The sequence below is a fragment of the Peromyscus eremicus genome, chromosome 16_21, assembly GCF_949786415.1.
Source record: "Peromyscus eremicus chromosome 16_21, PerEre_H2_v1, whole genome shotgun sequence".
Classification (NCBI taxonomy): Eukaryota; Metazoa; Chordata; class Mammalia; order Rodentia; family Cricetidae; genus Peromyscus; species Peromyscus eremicus.
This window is the reverse complement of record NC_081432.1, coordinates 36,306,509-36,331,685: the sequence shown is the minus strand read 5'-3', so window position 1 is coordinate 36,331,685 and position 25,177 is coordinate 36,306,509. Positions and strand designations below refer to the sequence as shown.

The 25,177-nt window shown below is 46.5% G+C and overlaps 1 protein-coding gene across 1 annotated transcript in view; it reads left to right on the top strand.

Annotated features, from left to right (window-relative positions):
- Window positions 1-25,177, top strand: part of Vwa3b (von Willebrand factor A domain containing 3B) — a 180,197-nt gene that overhangs the window by 63,229 nt on the left and 91,791 nt on the right. The window contains 2 exon segments of the mRNA XM_059281386.1: window positions 1,197-1,322; window positions 18,705-18,895. Of these exon segments, the coding sequence (XP_059137369.1) occupies window positions 1,197-1,322; window positions 18,705-18,895 (317 nt within the window).

Below are 25,177 nucleotides of genomic sequence, written 5' to 3'. Positions count from 1 at the left end.
TCTTTTAGGATTTCATATATGCATATAATATATTTTGACCGGATTCACCCTCATTCACCCCCCAGCTCCTCCCAGATCCATCCTAGCATCCCACTCTCCCACTTCCTCCCATCTTTGTATCCTTATTTTCTTTCTTGTATATACCACATGGAGTCCACTTTATACTGCCCCTACACTCATATGGATGTGGACATCCACTAGAGTGTGGCTAACCTACTAAAGGCTGTATACCCTTAAAGAAAACTGGCCTTCCCTTCCCCAGAAGCCATCAAATGCTAATAACTCCTCAGTTAGGGGTGGGGGCTCACAACCCCACTCCCCACTCTGTGCTAAAAGGTTGACTGGCTTGATCTTGTGGAGGCAGCTACAGTTGCTGGGAGTTTGTGAGTCAGTGACCCTATTGTGTCCAGAGACACTGTTTTGTCAGGTCCTCCTTGACTTCTGGCTCTTACTATCTGTCCACCCCCTCTTCTTCAGTGGTCTTTGAGACTTGGAGGGAGGGGTGTCATATAGATGTTCCATTTGTGGCCGAGCACTCCATAAACACTTGTCTCTGCACTCTGACCAATTGTGAGTTTCCTTGTTAATTGCCGAGCACTGAACAAGGAATCCCCTCAGATGTGGTCTGAGAGCTGCATTAATCTATGTGTATAAAGATGTGAATTCAGAGGGAGTTTGATACTGGTCCATTTAACAGTATAATAGTGGTAGGTTTACCCCTGGGCCTGTGAGCTCCTCAGCCATGGATTCTTGGTCAGATTTATAGTACCAAACATGTGTTTCCTTCTATAGAATGGACCTTAAATCCAAAGAGAAAGAGATTAGTTACTTCTATAACGTGTGTACTTCTATTGCCCCACGGGCATATCTTGCTGTGCTGGTTTTTATTGTAGCTTACAGGATTCACAGTTGGGTAAGAATATTGATGACCTGTAGCCTAAGCTGCCTTTGAACTTGGGGCAGTCCCCCCACCTTGGCCTCCTGAGCACTGGGATTACAAGTGTATGCCACCATGCCTAGGTTTCCATGGGGGGTTCCAGTTCTGACTTTCATCAAGAGATTATTTGGGGGAAATATAACTGGATGCTCAGAGATGTCCTCAGTGAGTTGATGTGCCATGCCTTCTAGGACTCTGCAGAGTTTGGGGGAAGGGCACCTATCTCAGCTGCTCACTTATGTTATGCTTCCCTTTCCAGGAGCTGGTGTCAGAGAGGATGTGTTTCTCATCTGGAGAGAAATGGAAGAAGCCTGCAGCACACTGACTCAGGTCCGGAGACTGGTGGAAAAGTCTCCTCAATCGGATGTGTCCCCAGCATACTACAGTAGGTGCTGTTTATATATAAGCTTGTAGTGCAAAGGAGTCAGTGATCTTGGTGGCTGGGAATGCAGGTGGGAGGGTTGGAGTCCCATGCTTCTAAACAAGAGAACTCCTTAGCTCAGCTCAGAGGTGTTTCTAGGGAGAGTCTCATGAGCTGTGGGATGTGCATACATGTGTGCATGCATGTGTGTGTGTGCAGATATGTCGACACACATGCTTGTGCTCATTCCTGAAGTAGTTAAAGCTCTAAAGGCAGGAACTGCCTATAGTAAGAGGAGGAAGCAAGGCTTGGCATAGAGCTGGGCTCAGTTCTGAACACAGCACAGACATCCACAGTGTGGGGTAGAGGGGCAGCTGTAAATGGAAAATTACTAAGAGGAGATATGGCCGGGCGGTGGTGGCGCACGCCTTTAATCCCAGCACTTGGGAGGCAGAGCCAGGCGGATCTCTGTGAGTTCGAGGCCAGCCTGGGCTACCAAGTGAGTCCCAGGAAAGGCGCAAAGCTACACAGAGAAACCCTGTCTCGAAAAAAAAAAAAAAAGAGGAGATATGATGAATAGGAGGCTTCTGTCTGGACTGACACAACAGGGTTCTTGCTGAAGGCCGGATCAGATATGGTGGGCATGAGAAATTCCATTGAAATATTGAATCTGATTATTTACCAGTTTGGGGGTGGGGATTCTGGTTGTAGCCTTTTCTTAAGAGTTGTGCTAGCTATGCAGAACTGAACACAGAAGTCTAAAGATTGAGGACATTTGGAAGAAGATGCAGAGAGGCTCAACTCAAGCTCAGTCAGGGGGTAATCTTCCAAGAGGCATGTGGGGTTTTGTTTGTTTGTTTGTTTTCTAGACAGGGTCGCTTCATGTATCCCTGGCTGTCCTGGAACTCACTCTGTAGACCAGTGTAGCTGAAGTTTTCCTGGTCCTGCCCGGCTCCCGCGATCCTGCAGTCGCTCAGACCCAAATAAACACACAGAGGCTCATATTAATTATGAACTGTATGGCCTGATAGCTCAGGCTTCTTGTTAGCTAGATCTTACATCTTAAATTAACCCATTTCTATAAATCTATACTTTGCCATATGGCTCGTGGCTTACTGGTATCTTTACATCTTGCTTCACACAGCAGCAGCTGTCAGCGTCTCCTCTGTTCTGCCTTTCTCCTTCCTCTCTCTCTAGTTAGAATGCCCTGCCTAACCCTATTCTGCCTCACCATTGGCCAAACAGCTTTATTTATCAACCAATCAGAGCAATACATTTTCACAGCATACAGAAAGACATTCCCCCATCAGACCAGGCTGGCCTAAACTCACAGAGATCCGCCTGCCTCTGCCTCTTAAGTGCTAGGATGAAAGGCATGTACCACTTCACCAGGTGGGATATCTGGCATGTGAGGACTCAGGGATGGGTCAGCTAGACTTGGCCTTGCCTGCAGACTGAATCCCATCCACACTGACTATGGCAGGCCGCCATCCACTCACCCTCACACAAGCACAAAAGAATCTGCATTTATTGCATTCTAATTTAAGGCCACTGCTCTTCTTTGGGCAGCAGAACTTCTCTTGTTGAATGCAGACACAGGCCAGGCAAGAAACTCGTAACATTTGTCTGGAAGGGATAGGGTCTGTGAGGGTTTGTACCGCCAGTATTAAAAAGAAGTTGCTGAAATGTACTTGCATTTCTCAGTCTTCAGAGACCTTTCATGTTCTAAGTAGCAAGGACAACTGTTGTGTGGCACTATTTCTGGGGCAACATGAGCAAATGTCTATTTGCCCAAGATAGGGAGCCCATGACAGACCAAAGTAACAGTACCACCAAAACCCAACTTGGTGAATCCATAAGTTTATTGGAATTACTTACAGGAATAGGGATAGCTCAAAGGTAGTGCCTTGCTGATGGCCTATACTGGCCATGGGTGATAACTCACAAAAGCTTCAACCAGCCTCAACTTGTGGGTAGCTCTACAGATCTGAGAACCTCCTCTAGGCCCCTTGGCTGGTCTGAGGCTCTCCTCAGCAGGCCTCACTGCTTATGTGCTTTTATAACCTTGGGGAGGGGGAGGTTTTGTGTATTTGGTAAGTTTTAGGGCCTTCCTGAGACTTATGAATTATTTATTTTCTAGTCTTAAAGGACCCCCTTTTAGAACTCCCCAGATTTTAAGGATCTTCCCCCACCCCAGGATTTTTCAATCTGGAGGAAACTGCTACACATCACCAAGAGTGACTAAAAAAAAAATCTAGTGAGCACACACTGTGTGTCAGGTGCTGCCCCAAGGGACTAAGCATGTGTTTAGCTTATTTCATCCAAAAACTAAACACAACAAAACACAACTGCCTATGGGGGTCTAGCCCCTCGATAGTCCCCTCCCAGGGTACCAGAAGAATCTACAACCAGCTGATAAGTAATCTTTGATGAAAAGAAATGAATCTATGTACACGAAACTCCTTAGTTCACACACTTTATTATTCTGTGTGAGTTCTCTCTCTACAAGCTTCTAGTCTGCTCTCATGCCTAGCTCCTTTCTTGCCTGATTTTTCTCTATGTTTATCTACTGCTCCCTCTAAGTTCTATCTTAATTCTCTCATCTTAATCCTGCCTCATCTAGGTCCTTTTCATATCGTTCTTACCCAACTGGTACTTCCTCATCTGACTCTTCCTCATCTTCCATCTCATCCACGTACTCTCTGGTCAAAATCCTCCTTATCCCTCTCTGTTCTCCGTCTCTAAGTTCTCCATGTTCCTCCTAAGTCTCCCAGGAATCCAGTTATAAACCCAAGTAATAGCAGTCCCTTGGTTGAGCAAGGTCACCAGGCTTGAATTCTTGTGTGGTCATAAAGGCAGGTAAGAGTTTCCTCAGGCAGTGATTGTCAGGCTTCCAGGGTCAAACAGAGGGGTGATAAGAATCACACAGAGGGGCAGTAATTGTTAATTACCATTTGCAACCCAAAAGGGAAGTGACTAATGAATTAACTAAAGGCTAAATTTGGGTAATATCTAAGAAGAGGGATCTTATGTGCTCAACTACAATCTTAAACATGATTGGTAGAAAATGTTAGAAATCTGTAAGTTGCTAGGTCAATGGGAGAAAATAAAACTGCCTTCTTTTTTCCTGTGGCTCCTATCTGTTCAAGCTATCTGCCGTTTTTCTGCAGGGTGGGGGAAAGTATGCTCGGTCACTAGGCAACCTGTGTACAGCTAGATGCCTCTGGTGATAGTTAAAGGGAGATCTGGAACTAGAGGTAAGATTTGGGAAAGGAAGAAGTTAAGCTTAATTGGCACATCTGCCAGGCCTTCTCAAACAGGTAGTCTGGATGCTAAGGTCTGTTCTTAGAAAGTACAGAGGTATCTCTGATAAGGTACTTTCCTCCATCTGGGGATGGACCTGACCGGATGCTGCCAATGACGATAATTACAGGGAGGCTTGAGCTGGGGTTCTGGCTGTGCATAGCTGTTAGAGCACAAGGTTATCTAAATATTCCTTTAGTAGAGGGGAAATGGTGCCCAATAAATGATGGAAAAGCTACAGTAACACACAAGAAACTCAGCAGAAAATGGCTGATAATCAAAAGCCCCAAATCACCAAAGCTCCTTGAGCCTAAGCTTGACCTCTGGAAGGCCCTTGGCTTCTTCCAGGTATTAGCTTTGTCATAATCAGCGGAAATCCTACTTTGTATGTTTTTACGGCGTGCAGCACATCCCTGTTGTCTTCATTTGGAGGTAATGAAACTAAGGCAAGAAGGATTCTGTAAACGGCCAGCAGAGGAGATTCTTCCTAGCTGTCACCCCCTTTTAAGTTAGCAGTGATGCTGTGTCCATCTGAGCAGCCCTGTCCCAATTACTGCTGCACCTGTACTACAAGGCAGGTGAGCTCCTGCCTTGGTGTCTAAAAGCTCTTCCCCACTACAGAGAAGCAAGCTCAGGGTATCTTTGCTGGTGAAGAACAAGGAGATGACAAGAAATATTTTTTTCTCTGTCTTCTATTACCCAAGTATTGTTCATAATAAAGGGCTGGAATTTTGTAGCAAGAATTTTGTAGCGAGGTTAGCCCGAGTCATTGCCCCTCCGTCTCAGTTTGTAAAATGAATAGAACATCAGTCCGGGAGGTGACTGTAGACATTAAGTAAAAGAATGCAGGATCAGCACCAAGCAGGTCCTCACTTTCTCCTTTCAACTTAAGGGAATTGGTGCCCGGATCCTCTGTGAGTTCTTAAGTTAGCCGAGGATCTTGTTTCTTCTAGGATGAAGTAATAACAATAGCTAACGTTACCTGACCGTCACTGTTCTGGGCTCTTCACAGGAAGCTCCTTCTCCAGCTGTCCCCCACAGTCTTCTGAAAAGTTCTGCACTTCTGCTTTGGGTTAAGTGGGTAACTTGCCCAAAGTGACATTACTAGGATGTGGTAAATCCTTGATCAGAAAGCTATTCCGTCTTGAAACTACTCATGTCTGCCTCCTCCTGCCAGACATTCTCATTTGGTCCACATGTAATGGTACTTGGATTTTTTTTTTTTTTTGAGAGTGTTCCAGCTGAGAGCCTCCTGAGGAGCAGGTTTTGAAATCCCTGAAAGCTACAGTGTCTCTCTGTACTGCTCATGTCACAGAGGCATCATGAACAGATACAAAAATATATGGCACACATACATGCACACTCCCCCCCCCCACATACCACAAAATTAAAATGGAAAGAAAATGGATGAGCTGTGAGTCTGAAATTCTATAATGATCTCTAATACCCTTCATTTTAACCTAACATATACATATCACCCAAAGAAAATAACTCCAAGCAGCCATTTAAAAAATACGCAGGATGTACTGTACCATTTATATTCTAAAGGGGAAGTTTGATCACAACCATTTCCCTATTGGGTAGTCATCCAAGCTTTTGTCTGAATTTTACCCCAACATCTTCATGGAGAATGTCTGACTACCCCTTTCCTAATCCCTGAAAGCCCATGGTCAGTGTGGGAAAGATCCTTTGTCTGCTCTGTGGGAAGTTGGCAACCATTCCTTCAGCTTGACTGCTCAAGGCCTAAAGGATGAAGGAGATGGGGGGGGGAGGGGAAGGCTTGGATTGTCATTTGGGTAGGCTGCAGATGAGTTAGACAAAGAGTCTCTGGAGCTAGCTCTCCTCATATTCCTGTCACTGATTCACTCCCGCACTCACCTCCCCTGGGGAGCCCTGGGGTCAGGGACCAGTCTGTACATGTAACCATACCGGGTTGTGTGGGGGCAATATCTGGCCGAGGTGACTCATTATCCTGATGCCTGAGATAAGGAGGCAATAAAGCCCACATTGGAATTGACTTGTTTTAATCTCAAGAGCAGGACATGAAAGTTCCTTAAGAAAAAAAACAAACTGACCCCCCACCCCAAATAAATACCAAGCAATGTGAAGACAGCGGACGCCAAGCCACAAGGGGGGGTGACCAACCAGGCCCAGGGCAGAAAGGAGGCACGCGGTCCCTCTTCCCAGTTGATTGCCTCGCGAGGCCATGGGGCATGGAGGAGGGAGCCAGGAGGAGCTTGTCAAAACTTGCTAAGTGTGCAGAGACAGAGCTGAGAGTCTGGAAAGAACAAGGCAGCTGCAGCTCACAGCAGAGAGTGAGCGCCAGAATGGGAAGAAACACACGCCCCAGGCGGCAAGCAGAGGCTCCTCCTTGAGAACTCATCCGACTACTGAGCAGTTCACACACGGAAGAAAGTTGCCTGACAGGTGGGGACTGCTGGAAGGAATTAGAAGAAAAACAGATAATGCTCACATAGCCTCAGGAACAGAGTCAGAGGACTTTGTAACTATGGAGTTGTTACGACTACTTGGGAAAGTCTTAACTTCAATGGTAGGGGAAGGCGAGCCTCAGGTGGAACCCTGCTCTGGGAGCTCCTCAGGAAGCCATCAAAATGAGACATGAGAAAAAAAACCAAAAACTGTTTCCAGGTAATATAGGTGAATCCAACAACAGAGCTCAGAGAGATTTACATGGCATGGATCTGTTCAGCACGCACCAAGATAAAATTCACAATGCTTGGCATTCAACCAAAGATTATCGTACAGGAAAAGAAGCAAGAAAAGGTGACCTTTGAACAGTAAAAAAAAAAAAAAAAAAAAAAAAAATCCATCCGTCAAAATGGACAGGGAGAGGCAGAATGAAGTGGCAGCCGAGAGGGATGTTCCAATAATGGTCCCTGTGTTGGTTAATTTTTTTATCAACTTGATACAATTTAGAGTCACCTGGGGAGAGGTAACTTTAATTAAAAAATTCCCTCCATCAGATTGGCCTATGGGCATGTCTGTGAGCATTTTCTTTTTTCTTACTTTTCTTTTTTAATTAAGAAATTTTTTATTCATTTTACATACCAACCGTGGATTCCCCTCTCTCCCCTCCTCCTGCCTCCCCCTCCCCCCACCGTGGGCATTTCTTCAATTGTTAATTAATATAGGAGGGTCCAGTCCACTATGGGCGTTACTTTCCTAAGCAAGTGGACCTGGGCTGTATAAGAAAGGGCGCTGAGCAAGTGAGCCAGTAAGCAGTATTCCTCTGCCGTCTCTGCTTCAGCTCCTGCCTCCAAGCTCCAGCCTTTGAGCTCTTGGCCTGTCTTCCATCAATAATGGACTACAATGTAGAAATATAAGCCAAATAAGCGCTTTCCTCCCCCAGATTGCTTTGGTCAATGTTTTATCACAGCAACAGCAAAGAAAACTAGGACAACTGGCCCTCATCATGGCTTCTCCAATTCTAAGTAGCCCAAGCATGAGATGCCTCCCTGAGTGGTGAAGGGAGAAAGAATTAACCCCAGGCCTTTGACTTGAAACCCAGTGCAGATCTGCCATAGTGAAAGAGTGTTGGGCAAAGCTATATGATACCTGCCACCAGGCCACTCCATGCAGACTGGGCAGCTGGAACTGTGTTAGGCCATGTGGCTGACGGCTTCCCTCACCCCTACTGTAACCCCAGCTGCAGAGCAGGGAGTAAGACATAGCTCACCATGGGGAAGGGCCAGAAAGGTAGCCTGAAGATTTGTGGTAGTGCTCAGTTCCAGGCTCGCTGCAGAAAGACCCAGCAACTAGTAGAAACTGGAGGTGGGCCAGAGCTCACAGATGGAGCCTCTAGATCAGCTCCAGCCTCAGGAAGAGACCTGTGTGCTAATGGAACACATTATATCTGGTTTTGGAGTGGGTTTGAGCACACCCATTCTTCAGCCAGTGCGGACTCCTGTCACTATGAAATTCAGGGACAAGCCCATCTTAGCATCATTGTTGATGGCCAAGGGACTGTCTCTACTATTCCCATCCCCCAACTTGAGTGGCACAACAATTACCAAGCCAATGCTTAGAAACAGGGGCATTAAACTGTTCTACCACCTGGTAGAGACTTGTGCCCCAAGGGGACATGCTTGAGTTTTGGGTTACATCTCTGCTAGCTGTGTGATGGGCCTCAGATACCCAAGACTGTGTGGGTACTTTCAGCTGTGAGACTCTGAGGTAGCTTAGCTTGGCATATGCTAAGATGGTTAAGGGGCTGCATTCACCAACCTCAAACACCATAGCATCATGACCCAAGATCCCATCTAATGTGAGCAAGACAATCAGAATCACAAGATTTTGTTCTGGAATTGAGCGCTGAGCTGGTCAAACCTAATGCTAGGCATATGCTAATGGCCTCCATCCTAGGTCTGCCGGTGGATAGGACCTCTGAAATACTTGTGGTGCTAGAAGAAACACCATACTGGGACACTGGACCGCTGTCCCATCACCTGTAGTGGTGGCAATGGTCGTGGATCAGGGATTCAACCCATAGCCACGTGGGCCTGGGTTGTAGCCTGGTTGTTGGGCTGGTCTTGGCAGGTTGTTGGTATAACACAGGTTGGTGACATTAGTAGCCATAGTTGTGACTAGGGAGCTATAGCCTGAGACTGATCACTCAGGGTGATTATGTTCAGAGCCAGACAGAATCCTCCAGTGTCTGACCTCAGGCCGGTGACTGAGAATGAGACATGAGGACCTTTGGAGGTCACAGGGAGTGGCTGGTGAGGACAGCCTACTCCCTGGATGTCCTGTCTTGGTTCTTTCTGAGTAACTCACCGTCAGCATATTCAAGAAATCTGAGCTTGGGTTGCCCTTTGTTCCTGAAACAGTGACCACATGCTGATGGTAGACTCATGGCTTATTTCTATCTGGGTGCCACCTAGGGCTGGAATAATGAAAGTGACCACATGATTTCATGAGTCAACATGCATCTACCAGGTGTGTCCAACCTTTTGGCATTGAGACATGCTGATGCCACTACAAGATGCATGCTCAAGGTGTTTTAAGTGTGTGTGTGTGTGTGTGTGTGTGTGTGTGTGTGTGTGTGTATGGATGTTTTGCCTACAAGTAGATCTATTACCCCATGCATGTCTGGTGCTCATGGGGGCTAGAAAAAGAGCATTAAATTTCCTGGGGCTAGAGTTACAGATATCTATTAACTACCATGTGGGTGCTGGGAATTGAACCCGGGTCCTCTAGAAAAGCAGCCAGTGCTCTTAATCACTGAGCCATCTCTCCAGCCCCTCACAGTGTTTTAAACAAGTTTCCGATCTTGTGTTGGGTTGCATCATAGCTATCCTAGATGGTGGCACCCAAAGCTTTCAGGAAACCATGACATGATACCTGGGAAGTATACAGTTTACTTTTGAGTAAACAATGGATCAAGGATAAAATCAAGAAGAAAATGACTTTTTTCCTGACATAAAAGAAAAGGGAGAGACAACGTATCAAAGCCCACAGCAGAAGTGATATCAAGGTGAGAGTGTAGCATCCTGGGCCCCCATGGGAAAAGTGCAAAGATCTAAGACTACCTACTGTTGCCTCTCCAGGAGCTAGAGATGGGAGAACAGGCCATGCATGCCCCACATGAATATAGGGAAAGAAAGAAAGACCTGAGCAGAGAGGAAGTAAAAGGACAAAACCCAGCAAAGATGGGCAAATCAGAGCTGACTCTTCAGACAAACCCTGACTTGGACTAAGTAAGAAAAGGACAGGTGACACCAATAAACAGGCCAGAGAGTGAAAGGAGAACATGACAGCTGACACTCCACAAAGGGAAGAGGTCACCGAGGTCACCATGAACAACTGGGCACCAACAAAGTTTGATAACCCGAAAGAAATGGACAAATTCCTCGACAACAACTTACCAAGACCAAATCATGACCAAACAGAAAATCTGTTTGACGATGTGAAGACAAGAACATATTAAGGGCCATTTGTTGTATCAACAGCTGACAATATACTGAGAGGTGAATTCTATGTACCTTCTCTTAAGATCTAGAACAAACAAGCATGCCCACTTCGTCGCCTTTATTCAGCATAGCTCCTGAAGTGTGAGCAAGAGCAAACAGTTTAAGAGAAGGAAACAAAAGGCATTCAGTTTGGAAACCGGTGAGCTCCAGGTTCAGTGAGAGATCCTGTCTCCAAAAAAAAAAAAAAACACGTGGGAAGTGATAGAAGATTTTCATCATTGGCTTCTGGCCTCTGCACATATGTGTATGCACACACACACACACACACACACACACACACAGGCAAAACACATGTTTAGACATAGAAAATTTGAGTTTATCATTAGCACATGCTATTGGTGAAGTGATCCATCACCTGCAATTAGACCGTGAAACTGGTTGAAGTTGTGTTGTGTTGGCTGCAAACAATCACTAAGATTACAAACAATACAACAAAGGAGATGAAATGAGATATCAAATCAAGTAAAAGAAAACTCTTAGGAAAAGAACAGAGGACAGAAAATGGGTCTATAGGGCTGGTAGGGAACAGCAGGAAGGCGAGTGTTTACCTAGCTGCACGCTGTTCAAAGAGTACTGGTTTCCACAAGTTAAATGTGTAATTGGTTAGTGTGGTTAATTAGACCTCCACACAGGGCCATTGATAAAGCAGAGGAGGAGGTGCTGGCTGCCCAGAGGCACTGGCACGTTCACCTGGACACTTCCTCTGTGTAGGATCCAGGCAGAATCTGGCCTTTGTCATAGAGTATCAAAGAATGTTGACCAACTTTTTTTTTTTTTTTTATTATGCTATAGCTCAAACATTTCAAGGGCTCCTCATTCTTTAATTGCAAACAAGAGCCCCGGAATTTGCTATCTGATCCCAAGCTCTGACTCTGAATATTTACTTGTTCCAAAATGTCAAATTTGGTGTCACAAGGCTAAAGGCTCTTCCAAGTCCTTCAGGCAAGTTTTGAGAGAGTGTTTATTGAACTAACAGAGAGGGAACATGATCATCTTGTTGGTGCTGTATTAAATAACCAGCAAGATTCTGTTGCAGTTCTGAGCAGTGGTTAGCTGCAGAGAATTGCAGTTAGAAATGTATTAAAGCTGGCTTTGCCATTCCTGCCCTGTGCCTATTGGTAAGACGCTATCTGTGCCACAGTATCTAAACAAGCAAAATGTGAGCAGTCAAGAAAGCTAAATTTAAAAATGCATGGAGAGCTAGAGAGAGGGCTCAGTGGTTAAGAGTGAGTGAGCATGCCCTTGCAGAAGGTCTGAGGTCAGTTCCCTGCATCCATGTTGGGCGGCTCATAACTGCCTGCAACTCCAGCTTCAGGAAACCTGACATTCTCTTCTGGATACTCAGGTACTTAAGTGTATCAGTGTGTGTGTGTGTGTGTGTGTGTGTGTGTGTGTGTGTGTGTGCATGTACACAGTTTTTAAAATACTAAATTAATCTTTAAAACAATAATTGATACCACTTCTAGAAACTTCTCAAAAACATACAAAAGGAAGACATACTACTTTCTAGTTCAGTCTATGAGACCAGTGTCACCTTCTCACCAAAGCCAAGGACTCTATGAGAAAAGTAAATTTCAATATTTACTATGAAGAAAGATAGAAAAATTCTGCAAAGTAATGGCAGACTACGTCCACCAGAAAAAAGAATTATACAACCTGATCAAATGAGAGACATCAAAGAAATGTAAGTTTGGTTTTATGTGTGGGGGTGCTTATCAAGCCAGATGCATTGGATCCTCTGGAGCTAGATTTATAGGTGGTTGTGAGCCAATTAATGTGAATGTTGGGAATCAAACTCAGGTTCTCCACAAAAGTAGCCAGTGCCCTTAACTGTGGAGTCTTCCCTCTGGCCCCTAAAGTCTCATTCTTAACCTGAGAAAGAGCATCTGTGAAATATGCACAAAGGTAACAAGAAATTTCAATGTAGGGAAAATAACCTTCCAACAAATGTCATAGGAGCAACTGGATATACACATGCACAATGCTCTTGGCCTCTTATCTCACCCATAAACCAAAAAAAAATTACCTCAAAATGCATTAAATACCTCAATGTAAAAGCTAAATTATAACACTGAGGAACAAACCTACACACAAATATGTATTGTCTTAGGCTTAGCAGTGGTTTGGCTGTTAACAATAGCAAGAGTAGGAGAGAGAAGATAAATGGGACTGTGGTGATTTGAATTAGAGTGACCCTCAATGATCCCCAGTTAGTAGAACTGTTTGGGAAGGATTAGGAGGTGTGGCACTGTTGGAGTGGGAGTGGCCTTGTTGGAGGAGGTGTGCCAGGAGGCCCAATCTCTCTCGCCCTCTCTGCCTGCAACTTGTAAATCAGATGTGAACTCCCAGTTACTTCTCCAGCACCATGCCTGTCTGCCTGCCTGCCTGCCACCATGCTCCCCACCATGATGAGAATGGACAAACCCTTTGAAACGATAAGCAGGCCCCCAATTAAATGCTTTCTTCTGTAAGTTGCCCTGGTCATGGTGTCTCCTCACAGCAATGGACCAGTGAGCTAAGACAGGGACCTCAGAAATGTGCGTTGTTTCGTGCTTCAGTGGACACTATGGAGAAAAGGAACAGGCACCCAAGAGTGGAAGTATTTAGAAATAAGCTGTTCACGGAGACTCTAGGTGAAGGGAAGCTGAAGGATGGTTACAATCTGGAAATAAAAGGCTGATAACCCAGCCTTCATTACATACTTATGTGAACTTCAGATGTCACAATTTCCCAAACTCAAAGTCTGTTTAGACTTTTCTTTTCTTAGCCTCATCTGTCCACTTTATATCTAAACCCTGAATTGGTCTATAGATCTTGCCACAACCTGACTATTTTTAAACATTTTTTAAGGAAGATCTATTATATTATTTTAAATTTTAGGTGTATGGGTATTTTGTCTGTGCACCACATGTGTGCAGTACCTCCAGAGGCCAGTAGAGGGCATCAAATAGTCGTTTGCCACCATGTGGGTGCTGGGAGCTGAACCCTGGTCTTCTCAGTTGCTGAGCCATCTCCCTAGCTCCCAACCCAACTCTTTTTAAAGTTGCTGTTTGGGTACAGGTTGGTGCCGGCCTCAGTGGTCCTCAGCTGTTCCCAGTTGAAATGGCCGTTGAGGGCTGGCTCATCGGAGCATGCTGTCTGTGATTCTTCTCCTGTGGCCCGGGCTCCTGGTGATGTTTTCTTCTTAATCCCGTGCGGGTTTGTCACTGGACTGAACTATTGCTCCCCACCACCAAGTAGTCTGCGGCAGGTATTATGGTTGAGCGTCCTCCTGAAGCTGAGGTGCTGCCTGCCTTGAGAGCCGTTTCCCACGCATCTCTCAGAGGGATGAAGCCGAAGAGAAAGAGAGCGAAGTGTGGACCCAAGGGGACTTGTTCCTCCTCCTGTTCTCTTCGTTAGTACTCGGCTTCCTTTTCAAACCCGCTTCTTTTCTGTCTCATTTCCTTTCTCCCCCTTTCTTCTCCACCTTCAGAGGATGCTAGGAGCTAGTGACCGGAAGACTGGAATAAACAAATTGGGTGAGCGACATAGCCCTTCATCGCAATGGAAACCATAGTTTGATTTTTACAGAATTAGCAAGAAGGAAGTATAAATGTATAAATAAATAAATAAAATCACTTTACAGTATTCCAGGGGAGAACAGGCCTAGAACTCCCTGGCACTCTACTTCGTTCTCCCTTGAAGTTAAGGTTTTCAGATTCTAAGAGGCTTCTGCAAGTGACCTGATACTCCTCTCAGAGCAAAGCCTAGAGCTTCCTGCTTGGACTCAGGCACACATTGGACATTCAACACCAGGCCCCTCAGGGCACCCCATCGGGCCTCAACCCTCACATGTAGTGCCCAGGATGCCAGGGACAGCGTTCACTTGCTCTAGCAAATGTGTGTTAACAGAATGTATCAGACAAGCACAGAAATGTGTGTAGCTGCTCAGAAGTGGACCTCTGGCTCCTTCCGTACTGCCACCACCTGTCCCCTGGCTTCCACCCAAAGCAGGCTTCATCACCTTCAACCAAAGGGCTGCAGCTCCTCGCTGCTGCTGAGGGAGTCACCCCGCAGGAGGGATTGGAATTTCTTAGAGTCCTGTCCATCTCCCTCAGTTCCCAGCTGTGCTCAGTTCTCTTCCCTCCCTCCCTTCTTCCAGTGTGTATCAGGCTCTGGTCTGTAGACCACAACGCCCTCCCCCCATAATTGCCTGGACGGAAAGACTCTGGAACCAAATAGCTTCAGATTTCCAAAATTGGGAATCCTGTTTGTGGTGAGCCCCCTTGTCCATGCTCTGAAGAAAAGGCTGAAAATAAAGTCATCAATAATCCCCGAGTTTTTTAGGTTCCCCAGCTTTTTGCCTAAGGAGCCCTCTTTCTGAGTAGCAGTAATTGGCACTCAGTGGGGGGGGGGCGGCAGAGCATGTGGCGTTCACTGCGAGAATCATCAGATTAATGTTATCTCTAGAAATTGAGTGCATTCATTCACTGACGGCACAGGGACCTGGCACAGCAGGAATGATGTGGAAGAGGGTAGAGGGTGTACTTTGTGGGGGAGAGTAGTCAATCCTTGATGGTACCCCTTAAAGATCTGTCTTTGAGGGTAGGTGTATGAGTGTCAGAAGGGTGGAGTACTGATAAGCCATACCCAATATCATTTTGATTGTGCCCCTGTTTAGACCATGATGGATTTTTTTTTCCCCAAAAGCATTATTCAGATGGCTTCAAGTCTTAAAAAAACATTTTAAGACTGATCAGTAGGATGGAGAGGACCAGGCAAGTAAATTCTGCAGCACGGACGTGCTCCAGTCTGCTTCCCTTGCACAGAACACCGAGAACATCCTTAGCAAACTGTCATGTGGATGTGGAGGGCCGTGTGATCAGCAAGCATCCCTGTGAGCTCACACCTCTGCAGTGAGCGAAGGCTCCGAAGGTGTGAATTCATGCGGCACTCTTAATTAAAATAACTGCAGGAGAATTGGAAAAGGATCCCTTAGTGAGCGATGCTAATGAACAGATGATGGCCTTCTCCTTCCCCTTCTGAGGCTAACAAGGCTCAGCCACTAATTGGTGTAATTAGCAATGAATGAATATGAAAAATACTTCACTTTCCCCTCATCGCTCCAGCTCGGCACGCCTGAGCTCTCCGCCTGTGCTGGGCCTGCCTCTGATTTCCTTTAGGAAGCGCGGTTTGAAGGGGTCTTCACCCCCTTTCAGTCGGTAATTGGGAGCCTGACTCCTGCCCTTAAGTGGCTGTACCCTTGGTCCAGCTGGAAGGTGAAGGTTCGTCCTGGACTCTTTAAAAACCCTTACTAGGATTGTTTATATGGCTTCCAGAAAGTTCTCTCTCCCCTGCGTTTGGACTTATGCTTGATGAAGGGCCTTCATCTTTTCAAAGAAGGTAGCCCCTGAAACAGATGTGCAAAAGGATATGTGTTGCTATGGAAATCATTGAATGAAAAATTTATTTCCCACTGCCCTGACTGAACGGGGGGAAAAGGAAGAACAGAACCAGCTACATAAGGAAGGAATAAAGAGGAGCCCAAGATGCAGAGAGTAATGAACAGCGACTGAAGAAGTCATAGGAAGGTTTCTCCAAGGGGGCTGATCTCCCCACCAAAAAAAAAAAAAAAAAAAAAAAAAAGCAGCCACGTGTTTTAGCTGCTTGCCATGGTACCAGGAGCTCTCAAGGGAAACTCAAGAGGCTGGGTGTTCTGGGAGGCATCTGATTCGAACTGCTTGAGAAGGGTAGGAGGACACTGTGGTTTGCATGGAAGCCAGTGTCTGGCATTCAGGATGGTGTTCAGAGGGGCTTTGGATGCCACATCGGCTTCCAGTTCGAAAGCAGGAACCAGCTTTGATCAGTTCCAACTCCAGTAGGTGTCAGAGTGAGTTCCGTCATGGCGCTGTACAGAGCTCCGAGGACACAGCTCATCTGACATGCTCATGGGCAGCCTCTTTACATATTATTGAGGACTAATTGACTGCAAGCTGTTTTGTTTCCCCAGGTCCTATTCTATATATAGCCCCTTAAAGGTGGTAAGGCTGGCAGTAATTTAATCTTTCATTTAAAGATTTATTTCTATTAAAAAATTGTGTGTGGTGTGTGTGTGTGTGTGTGTGTGTGTGTATGTGTGTGTGTGTGTGTGTGTGTGTGTGTGTAGGTGCCCTCAAAGGCCAGAAGAGGACATTGGATTCTTCAGAGCTGGAGTTACAGGCAGATGTGACCTGCCTGATGCAGGTGCTGGGAACCACATTTGGGCCCTCTGCAACAACAGTACATGTTATTAACCACCGAGCCGTCTCTCTAACTCTGTCTTGGCTAGCTTTTGTCAACTGGATACAACCTATAGTTAGTTACCTGGGAAAGGGGAACCTCAAAAAGGGAGTTGCCTCCACCAGAACTATCTGTGGGCTTGTCTGTGGGTCATTTTCTCGATTAATGATTGATGTGGGAGGGTCCAGCCCACTGTGGGTGGTGCCGTCCCCTGGGCAGATGGGCCTGGGTTGTCTAAGAAAGCAAGGTGAGTGAGTCTTGGAAGCAACATTCCTCTGTGGCCTCTTCTTCAGTTCCTGCCTTGGGTTCCTGCTTTGGCTTCTCTAGATGACGGACTAGAAATGGTAAGTGGAAATTAACTCTTTCTGTTAGTTCAGTGTTTGTCACAGCGACAGAAAACAAAAGAGAACATCCCAGGAGCAGCTTTTAATGACAGTCAGTGCCTTGTAGTTTCAGGCTCTGAGGACTGAACCCAATTTAAAAAAAATGAATCAAAAATATTCTTTTGAAAAAGCCACTGTACCAGTAATGTGCAGGTTTTGTCACTGTTTCTTAAACAGTACAGTATGGCAACTGTTTATATTATAAGCATTGCCTTGTGTTGGGTGTTATGTGTGATCTAGAGATGATCTGAAGTGTACAGGAGCAAGTGTGTAGGTTTTGTGTAAACACTACATCATCACTTGAGCAGCCTCTGATCGAGGTACTCACAGTGTGGTCCTTGAACCAGTCCTTTCTGGGTACGGGATACAGTGGTACTGATAGCCTCTGGAAGACACCAGAGGAGAATATACCTACAGCTGCTGGATAGCTAGCCTTCTGGGCTATACCTGTGAGACGAAATGATACGATACGATATGAGACAATCTAGATATAGCTCCAGATACTTCAGCTGACAGATGCGGTTTCTGAGCCCACAGAGCTGAGGGCCACACTCTAAACAGGGATTAAATTCACCAAAGGAGCTTCACGGGAGTCAGCCTACCTTGTATGTTGCCTGACCTTGCCAGCCTACAGGCTGCATGGACAACCTTCTTTTAACCCCTTTTGCAACACACATTCATGTGACTAAGACACAACTAATTCAAAATCTTGGTCTCCAACTCAGACCTCCCGACTCGCCTGCATGCTGCTGGAGTTTAGAAACCACTGATACTGAGAACTGCCTATGAGAATCCATTCTCATCTGGGCCCCGTTGCCACATTGGGGACCAGTATCTACCACATAAACTTTTGGATCCTCTCTCAAAACATTTCTAAATCATATCACTAGTTTTACGTGAGTTATATCTAAGCCATGAATTGGGTCTATAGAAATTCAGGCATTAGAAGTCCCTGGAGTAGTTAATAGTGTGAAAAAGAAAAGCCCACCCTTCTCCCATACTGAATAGAACAGATGCATTATATCAGTGGCCTAGCAGCATAGAATGCATTTCCAATAAATATAAAGTCAGATTCTCCAAGAAGACCAAGCAGATACCATCTTCTGTCTGCAGGTGAAGATATTTGCTTGAGTTCAGAATAGCCAAATGGGTGAATCACATTTGAGCCACTTGCCTAAGATAGCAGATGTCCCAGCCCGGGCTTGAACCCAGAATTTCTGACCCTGCATTTGGTGCTTTCTTGACACATGACCCTGGTCACTCAGCCAGAGCCATTCTGGTGTAAGGCCAGTCCACACACATAGAGGAGGAAATGAGGTGAAAAATAAAAGTCCTGCTGCAGTATACGTCCTGAAGAGATACGTGGGCTCTATGGTCTGGCAGCAGGAATGTTCCAGACTGGTAAATATGAGGTAGGGAGTGTTGGAGGAATTGGTCATGTGATATGAGTAGCTGATGAACTATGATTCCAGGATCAACGTCTCTTGAGAGTAAGGAAAGCAGAGAAGACACATGGGATTCTCAGAAGTGGCTCCAGAAATATGGCTTGAAGGCTCAGAAGCTGACCTTTTATGATGTCCTTGCTGACTGCTCCTTCCGCCATGCTGATGGAGTTGTTGATATAAAAGGCAAACCAGAAGATGAGTCTGTGCAGACCAGTGCGGTAGGTGAAAGCTGCCGGGGCTGTGGGTCTCCTCTTGTTGCCTGGGGGCAAGGTGTGTGTGAAGCCTTCCTTGGATCAGATGCCAAGGGAAAGACCACAACATTGAAAGGTGGCAGGGGAGGGAGTCATCTAGAGTTTCCATGAGACAGATGCCCCTTCACTTTCCACCTTCTCTAAATGGTACCCATGAGAGTCATCAAGGCCGGGGCATGGCTTCTGCGTGTCTTAGTCTGTTTTGAGTGGCCAAAACAGAATGCCTGATGCTAGATGTTTTATGAAGAAATGCTTATGTTTAGCTCACGTGTGTGGAGCCCTAGTACCAGGTAGGTACCATCTGTTTAGCCTCTGATGCAGTCCCCTAGCTCCTAGCTCTGTCACAGAGAAGCAGAAAGAGAAATAGCCATGGGCAGAAGGCTGATGTGCCGATGATGTCATCATGTAGCAACCTGAGCTCTCACTCTGCAAGACCAGCATTACTTCCTGTCCCCAGCAGTCCCCCGCGATCTTCTAGCAGACCTTACCTCTTAGGACTTCCCCACCTCTCAGAACGGCCACACAGGGGCCCTACACCACAGACACTTTTGGAGACACACTCAGATATAAGTGAATTATACCCAAGCTACCAGCTAGGCCAATAGAAGTTCAAGTCTTATAAGTGCCTGGATTGTTCAATATTATGTCAGATGAGAGGCTCTTTGTTCCCCCATGTTGAATGTGAAGGAGAAACAGCTGGTGAGTGTGTAAAGAACCAGGCATCTCTGTGGTCCTCTTGAATTTCAAGCATCTTGAGGATGCATTACTCCAGGGAGCACCTGCCAGTATATAGTGGATTTCCAGTAAACATAAAATCAGATTCTCCAAAGACTCAGAGCACCAGATGAGTATGTTTCAAGCTCTGAAAGATCTAATTCCATTGTACCAAATGGGGTCCCTGGGGACGCAGCTTCTTTCAGTGTCTGACTCTGGCTCTCAAAGACCAAATTATTCTCAGTATGAATGATTTCTAAGCTCTCACATCATGCATTTGAGTCATTAGGTCTGAGGCAGAGACAGGGTTTTACATTACTTATATCCTAGCTGGCCCATTTTGTGTTACTATAGCAAAATATCCGAGGCTGGGAAATTTACAAAGAAAAGATGTTTATTTAGCTCACAGTTCTAGAGGTCAAAGAGTATGGTGTAGCATCTGCTCAGTTCCTGGTGCAGACCTCATGCTGTGTCAACTCACTGTGGAAAAGAAGGAAAACAGGCATGGGTAGAAGAGCTCAGAGAGAGGGCAGGGGTGGGGAGAAGAGAGAAGGAGGAGGTAGGTGTGATCAGCAATGGCTGATGTTGGTTTTCAACTTCATTTAGAATCACTGAGGAGGAAAAGCTTTGGGCATATCTGTAAGAGTTTCTAGATTGGGTTAGGAGAGCTGTGAAAACCTACTCTACATGTGAACGAAGCCATCCTAAATGTGGGTAACACTAGTCGATGGCTTGGGGTTCTAGACTGAGTAAAAAGGAGAAAGTGAGCTGAGCACCAGCATCCGTCTCTCCCTGCTCCCTGACTGCAGATGGGATGTGAGCAGCCGCCTCACGCTCCTGCTGCCGAGGCCTCGCCACCATGACAGACTGTACCCCCAAACCACGGGCCAAAACAAACCCTCCCTTCCTTCCTTAACTTGGGTTTGTCGGGTGTCTTGTAACAGCCACAAGAGAAATAACAGAGGCAGGCAGGCTGACCTGCTTTGTAACAGTTCACTCTCAGGGTAACCAGTTCTGAGACACCTAATGCATGCCTACAGAAATACTTGAGTGTCTGTCAATCACCTTTTAAAGACACCACCTGCCGGCACTACCGTCTTGGGGACTAATGCTCAACACGGTGGGGACAAACCATAGCAAGCACCCAGGTGGTGGACCAACGCCTACACACTGAGAGATAGTCATGCGCATGTGTAGAGCAGGGACCAAAATACTCAGAATCAACTGTTGAGACTAAGCAATGTCACAGTATAAAGCAGAAAAGCAGTGCCTGCGCGCGTGCGCGCGCGCGCGCGCGCGCGCGCGTGTGTGTGTGTGTGTGTGTGTGTGTGTGTGTGTGTGTGTGTGTGGTGTGTTTTGGAAATAGAGAACATGAGAGAATCAAGGGCCTGCTCAAATACTGTGTCACTTGATATATTTATCCTTAAGGGCTGTGATTCAGGGTCAAGGCCATTACTGAGAGGCTTGTGGATCCAACGGAGGGGACTTGCATGCTCTGATGTGTCGCTACTCTGGCTGACCACCCAGCTCCTTGCCCGTCCCCCATTCCCCATCCCCCCATGCGCCCCCCCCCCCCTCCGCCAGTCAGGCTGTTTTCTTCTAGCGGTTCAGTTCAGGTTCCCCCCGCGTTGTGCTTTTACCTCCTTATCCCTGCATGTTTACAGTGGACTGCAGGAGGAAAATATATAAATTGAATTAGAAAAACGCAGCATTGACGAAAAGCTTGCTTCCTGGCGTATCCTAGGAGGCAGAGTAATTGCCGCAGCACAGGGGAAATCTCATTAGTGGCTTTCCTCCCGAGCACAGTTTTCTAGCTTTGTAGACATCATTCAGTCATGTTCAGGAAGTCATCCGTAACGAAATTTTCACTCAGAAAATATTCAGTCCCGGGTATTTAAAAGTATTAATCCTTGCCGATTTTGACATAGCCCGCTGTGGCAATATGGCAGGCCCTGGGCCAGCTCTAATGCTGAACTTTCCCTTCCTTCTTAGTCTCAATGAAAATTTAAGGGCCAGATTGAAGAATGTGGCTTTGCTCATATTTCTTGTGCTAGTGCATAATGACATGGTGAGGGTTGAGAATTATGCTAACTACTCTCTTCCATAAATAGTGGAGGAAAAACATTGTTTCTTCATATTTTCAGACCATAGTACCCAAATTGGGTTACTCCTAAGGTTGTGCCATGCATTTAGTAGGGAGACACGGTGGCTGTAAAATAGGTAGATCCTTTAGGGTTCCCTGGCAGCCAGGGGGTAAATCCCCTGTATGATTATCTATATAACCACTGATTTAGATGTGGTATAGTTCTGCACATCTGAGAAATTTATGACTAGGAAGACCTTGTGTAGGGTTTCCAAGATGGACGAAGAGGCGGGGATCATTTCGCTGCCTGGAGCTTCCTCCTTTAAACTGGACGTTGTCAGGTACAACCTGAGCCCAGAGCCTAGCAGTTCGGAGATGCCCTGTAGAGGTGGTCTTTTCTCTCTCGCAGACATTGATGTTAGAGGTAGAGAATCAGCGCTGGGAATGCTCTGTGCTCTGTATCATCAAGATACCTTAGGAAACAGCCAGAGGAGAAAAAGCCAATGGGTCCAGGAGAGAGCCCAGCCTCTGCTGCGGAGGGCAAGATTTCAAGAGTCACAGAGGGACAGGAACCAGGAAGGTCAGTGGTGAGGACAGGGTTTATCAGTTTATCAATGCTCTCAGTTTTACACTGGAGGGGGATGAAGTTGCTGGGCCTCCCGGCTGGTAGGATATTCTCTTGTGGCAGGTGGGGGCCGGTGTGAATGGGATCACCTGGGCTGCCATGTTGAAATCTCCTTCTGTCATGCTTCTGCCTACTAGCCTGCCTCCCCACGGCTTCGCGGCTCACTGTTGCTTCACTTGGCTGTGCTTCAGACTTCTAGGGAAATGACATCACTGGACTGAGAGATAGGCAGGGAGGAAGCTTTTGTGTGACAGCCCCAGGGGTGTGGTTGAGAAGGAGAGGAAAGGCACCTTGGTAGAGGACAGCTCCCTTCGCCAGCCACTCCCTTGGCAGCCTGTCGCTGATAAACCCTGTCCTCACCACTGACCTTCCCGGTTCCTGTCCCTCTGTGACCCTTGAATTCTTATCCTCCGCAGCAGAGGCTGTGCTCTGTCTTGGACCCATTGGCCTTTTCTCCTCTGGCTGCTTCCCGGCTGTTCTTACCCTGTCATCAGACTGTCACAGCACCTCCTTGGAGCTGTGCTGAGCCCACCTCGCCGGCTCCTGGCCTTGAAGATGAGTTTCTTCCTTGCCACCACTGACTCCAAGCCCTGCTTTCACTCTTCAGGATGTCAGTCCCCTATGGATGACCCTTCTGACGCTCTTGATCTTTCATTCTTTATCCCCTCTTCTAATGACTTCCTCCTCCTCCACCCATCACCCCCTCCCTGCCATAGGTGCACCCTTGACCTTGGTATTAGGAAGAACGGCAAACATAGCCCACACAATCCGTTCTAACCAAACCACTTAGATTACTTTCCTAAGGCATTTCCTCTGTGGCGTGACTACCACCACTCCGTCGGCCTCAGTGGGGGTGGGTCTGCAGATTATTACTCCTGCCACCCTTCCCGTGTCTCTGTGTGTCTGCCCCTTCCACACATCCTCATAACTTGTTTCCATCTTAGATTATTTCATGTATCCAGCACAATCAATCCCACAGCTATTTAAACCCAACTTTGGCCATTTCTTGTGAATGGCAGCTGACTGTGCTAGAGAAATCTGAAGGCAAGCACTCAGCCATGAGGCTCAATTTCACTTTGGATTAAGGCTTCTGTCCCCACGAAGAATTGACCTTGCTCCTATTGAACATTCTCCATGTATAGATTCATTTTTCACTCACTCATTTTACTTTATACTCTCAATGTTGCCCTTCTAGAGCTTTCCATCAGCTTATAAGCATGCATTTTAGGATTTTGTGTGTGTGTGTGTGTGTAATATATGGGTATGAGCATATGCATGCATGTATGTATGTATGTGGCGGGGGGGGGGGGGAGTTAGAGGTCAATGGCATGTGCTGTTCTCCATCTTATTCCTTCTTTTGAGAAACGGTCTCTTACTGGATTGGGCTAGGCTGGCTGGCCAGTGTCTGTCTCTGTCACTCTATGCCAGCCAGTACTGTGGTTACATGTATGCTGCCAGGCCCAGCTATTTCCATGAGTGCTGAGGATCTGAACTCAGGTCTTCCTCAGCCTGTACAGGAGGCACGTTTCTCACTGAGCCCTCTCCCCGGCTCCTGTAGGACATTTGATAGCACACCTGCATTTGATGGCCTTTTCCTGCTGTGCACGGGCTCCATCCCCTCAGAGTGACAGCTACTGGTGTTGCCCTCTCCCTGTGCCTCGTTTTCTCCATTCTGTTTCTCCTTAGAAGTCAACTCTTCCAAAGAATGTGATCCATTCTCTTTCTCCAGCTCTCCAGTTCCCTTCCTATGTGCTCTAGAATCTACTGATTATGCAAAATCCCCACTTCTCCATGAAAGCTGGGATATATGAATTTTTAAATTCAGTGATCAATTCTTTTTTTTAAAATCTGATTTTATTTTTTATTAACATTTTCCCCTTTATTTTACATGCTGACCACAGTTTCCCCACCCTCCTCTCCTTCCATTCCCTCCCCTCCCCACTTCCATCTACCCCACCTCCCATCTACTCCCCTCTGTCTCCATTCAGAAAGGGACAGGCCTCCCATGGCACATCAGGATGAGGTGGGACCGAGCTCCTCCCCCTGTAGAAAGGCTGGGCTAGGTAATCCAGCATGGGGAACAGGTTCTCAGGGATCAATTCTTATTCTCTAATTCCTTCCTTCCCCCTCCCTTTTCCTCCCCTCCCCTCCCTCTCCTTGCAGGAATCACTGGCTTCTCCAAGACACAAATGGGATCACATGTGTACTTCTGACCTTGTCCATGATCTCCATCACAGGGCTGTGTATGGAGCAGGCACCAGAATGGTCTCCCCGTGGAGATGTGTGCTAAGAGGTGTACAAATAAAGCAGAGATGGGCGTGCTTCCGGGCTATTTTTTCCTTACACGGTTTCCAAGTGGCTGTTTTTATTAGAGTTTTAGCCCCAAAGCGCAAGCCCTGGGATTCCCCACAGATCAGGCTCAACCATATCCCAATACTCCAGTTAGAGAGGCAGGCCCAGTTAGAGAGGCGATGGTGAATGGCAGAGAAAGATTTCATCAACGTGGCTTCTGGTCACATGGCAAAGTATGGACAAAGGGGATCGTGGACCCCAAAGTCTGTCTTTGGGGTACCGAATTGAACTGTAGGCTTCATACAGGAAGAACTGGGGCAGAAAGAAAGGGTTGTACACTTCAGCGGTCCCAGGCAAGCTTGATCTAGTTGATCTTGTCTCAGTTCTGGTTCTGCGAGGTTTGAAGTTGTTACTGTCGATGTTGAGAGGAGTGGTCTGGTTCCTGTAAGATGGTTACTGCTGCTGTGGGGGTGAGGCATCTCATTATAGAGTCATGTGTCTCTGAGGCTCTGCTGTTCCTGGAATCCAGAGTAAT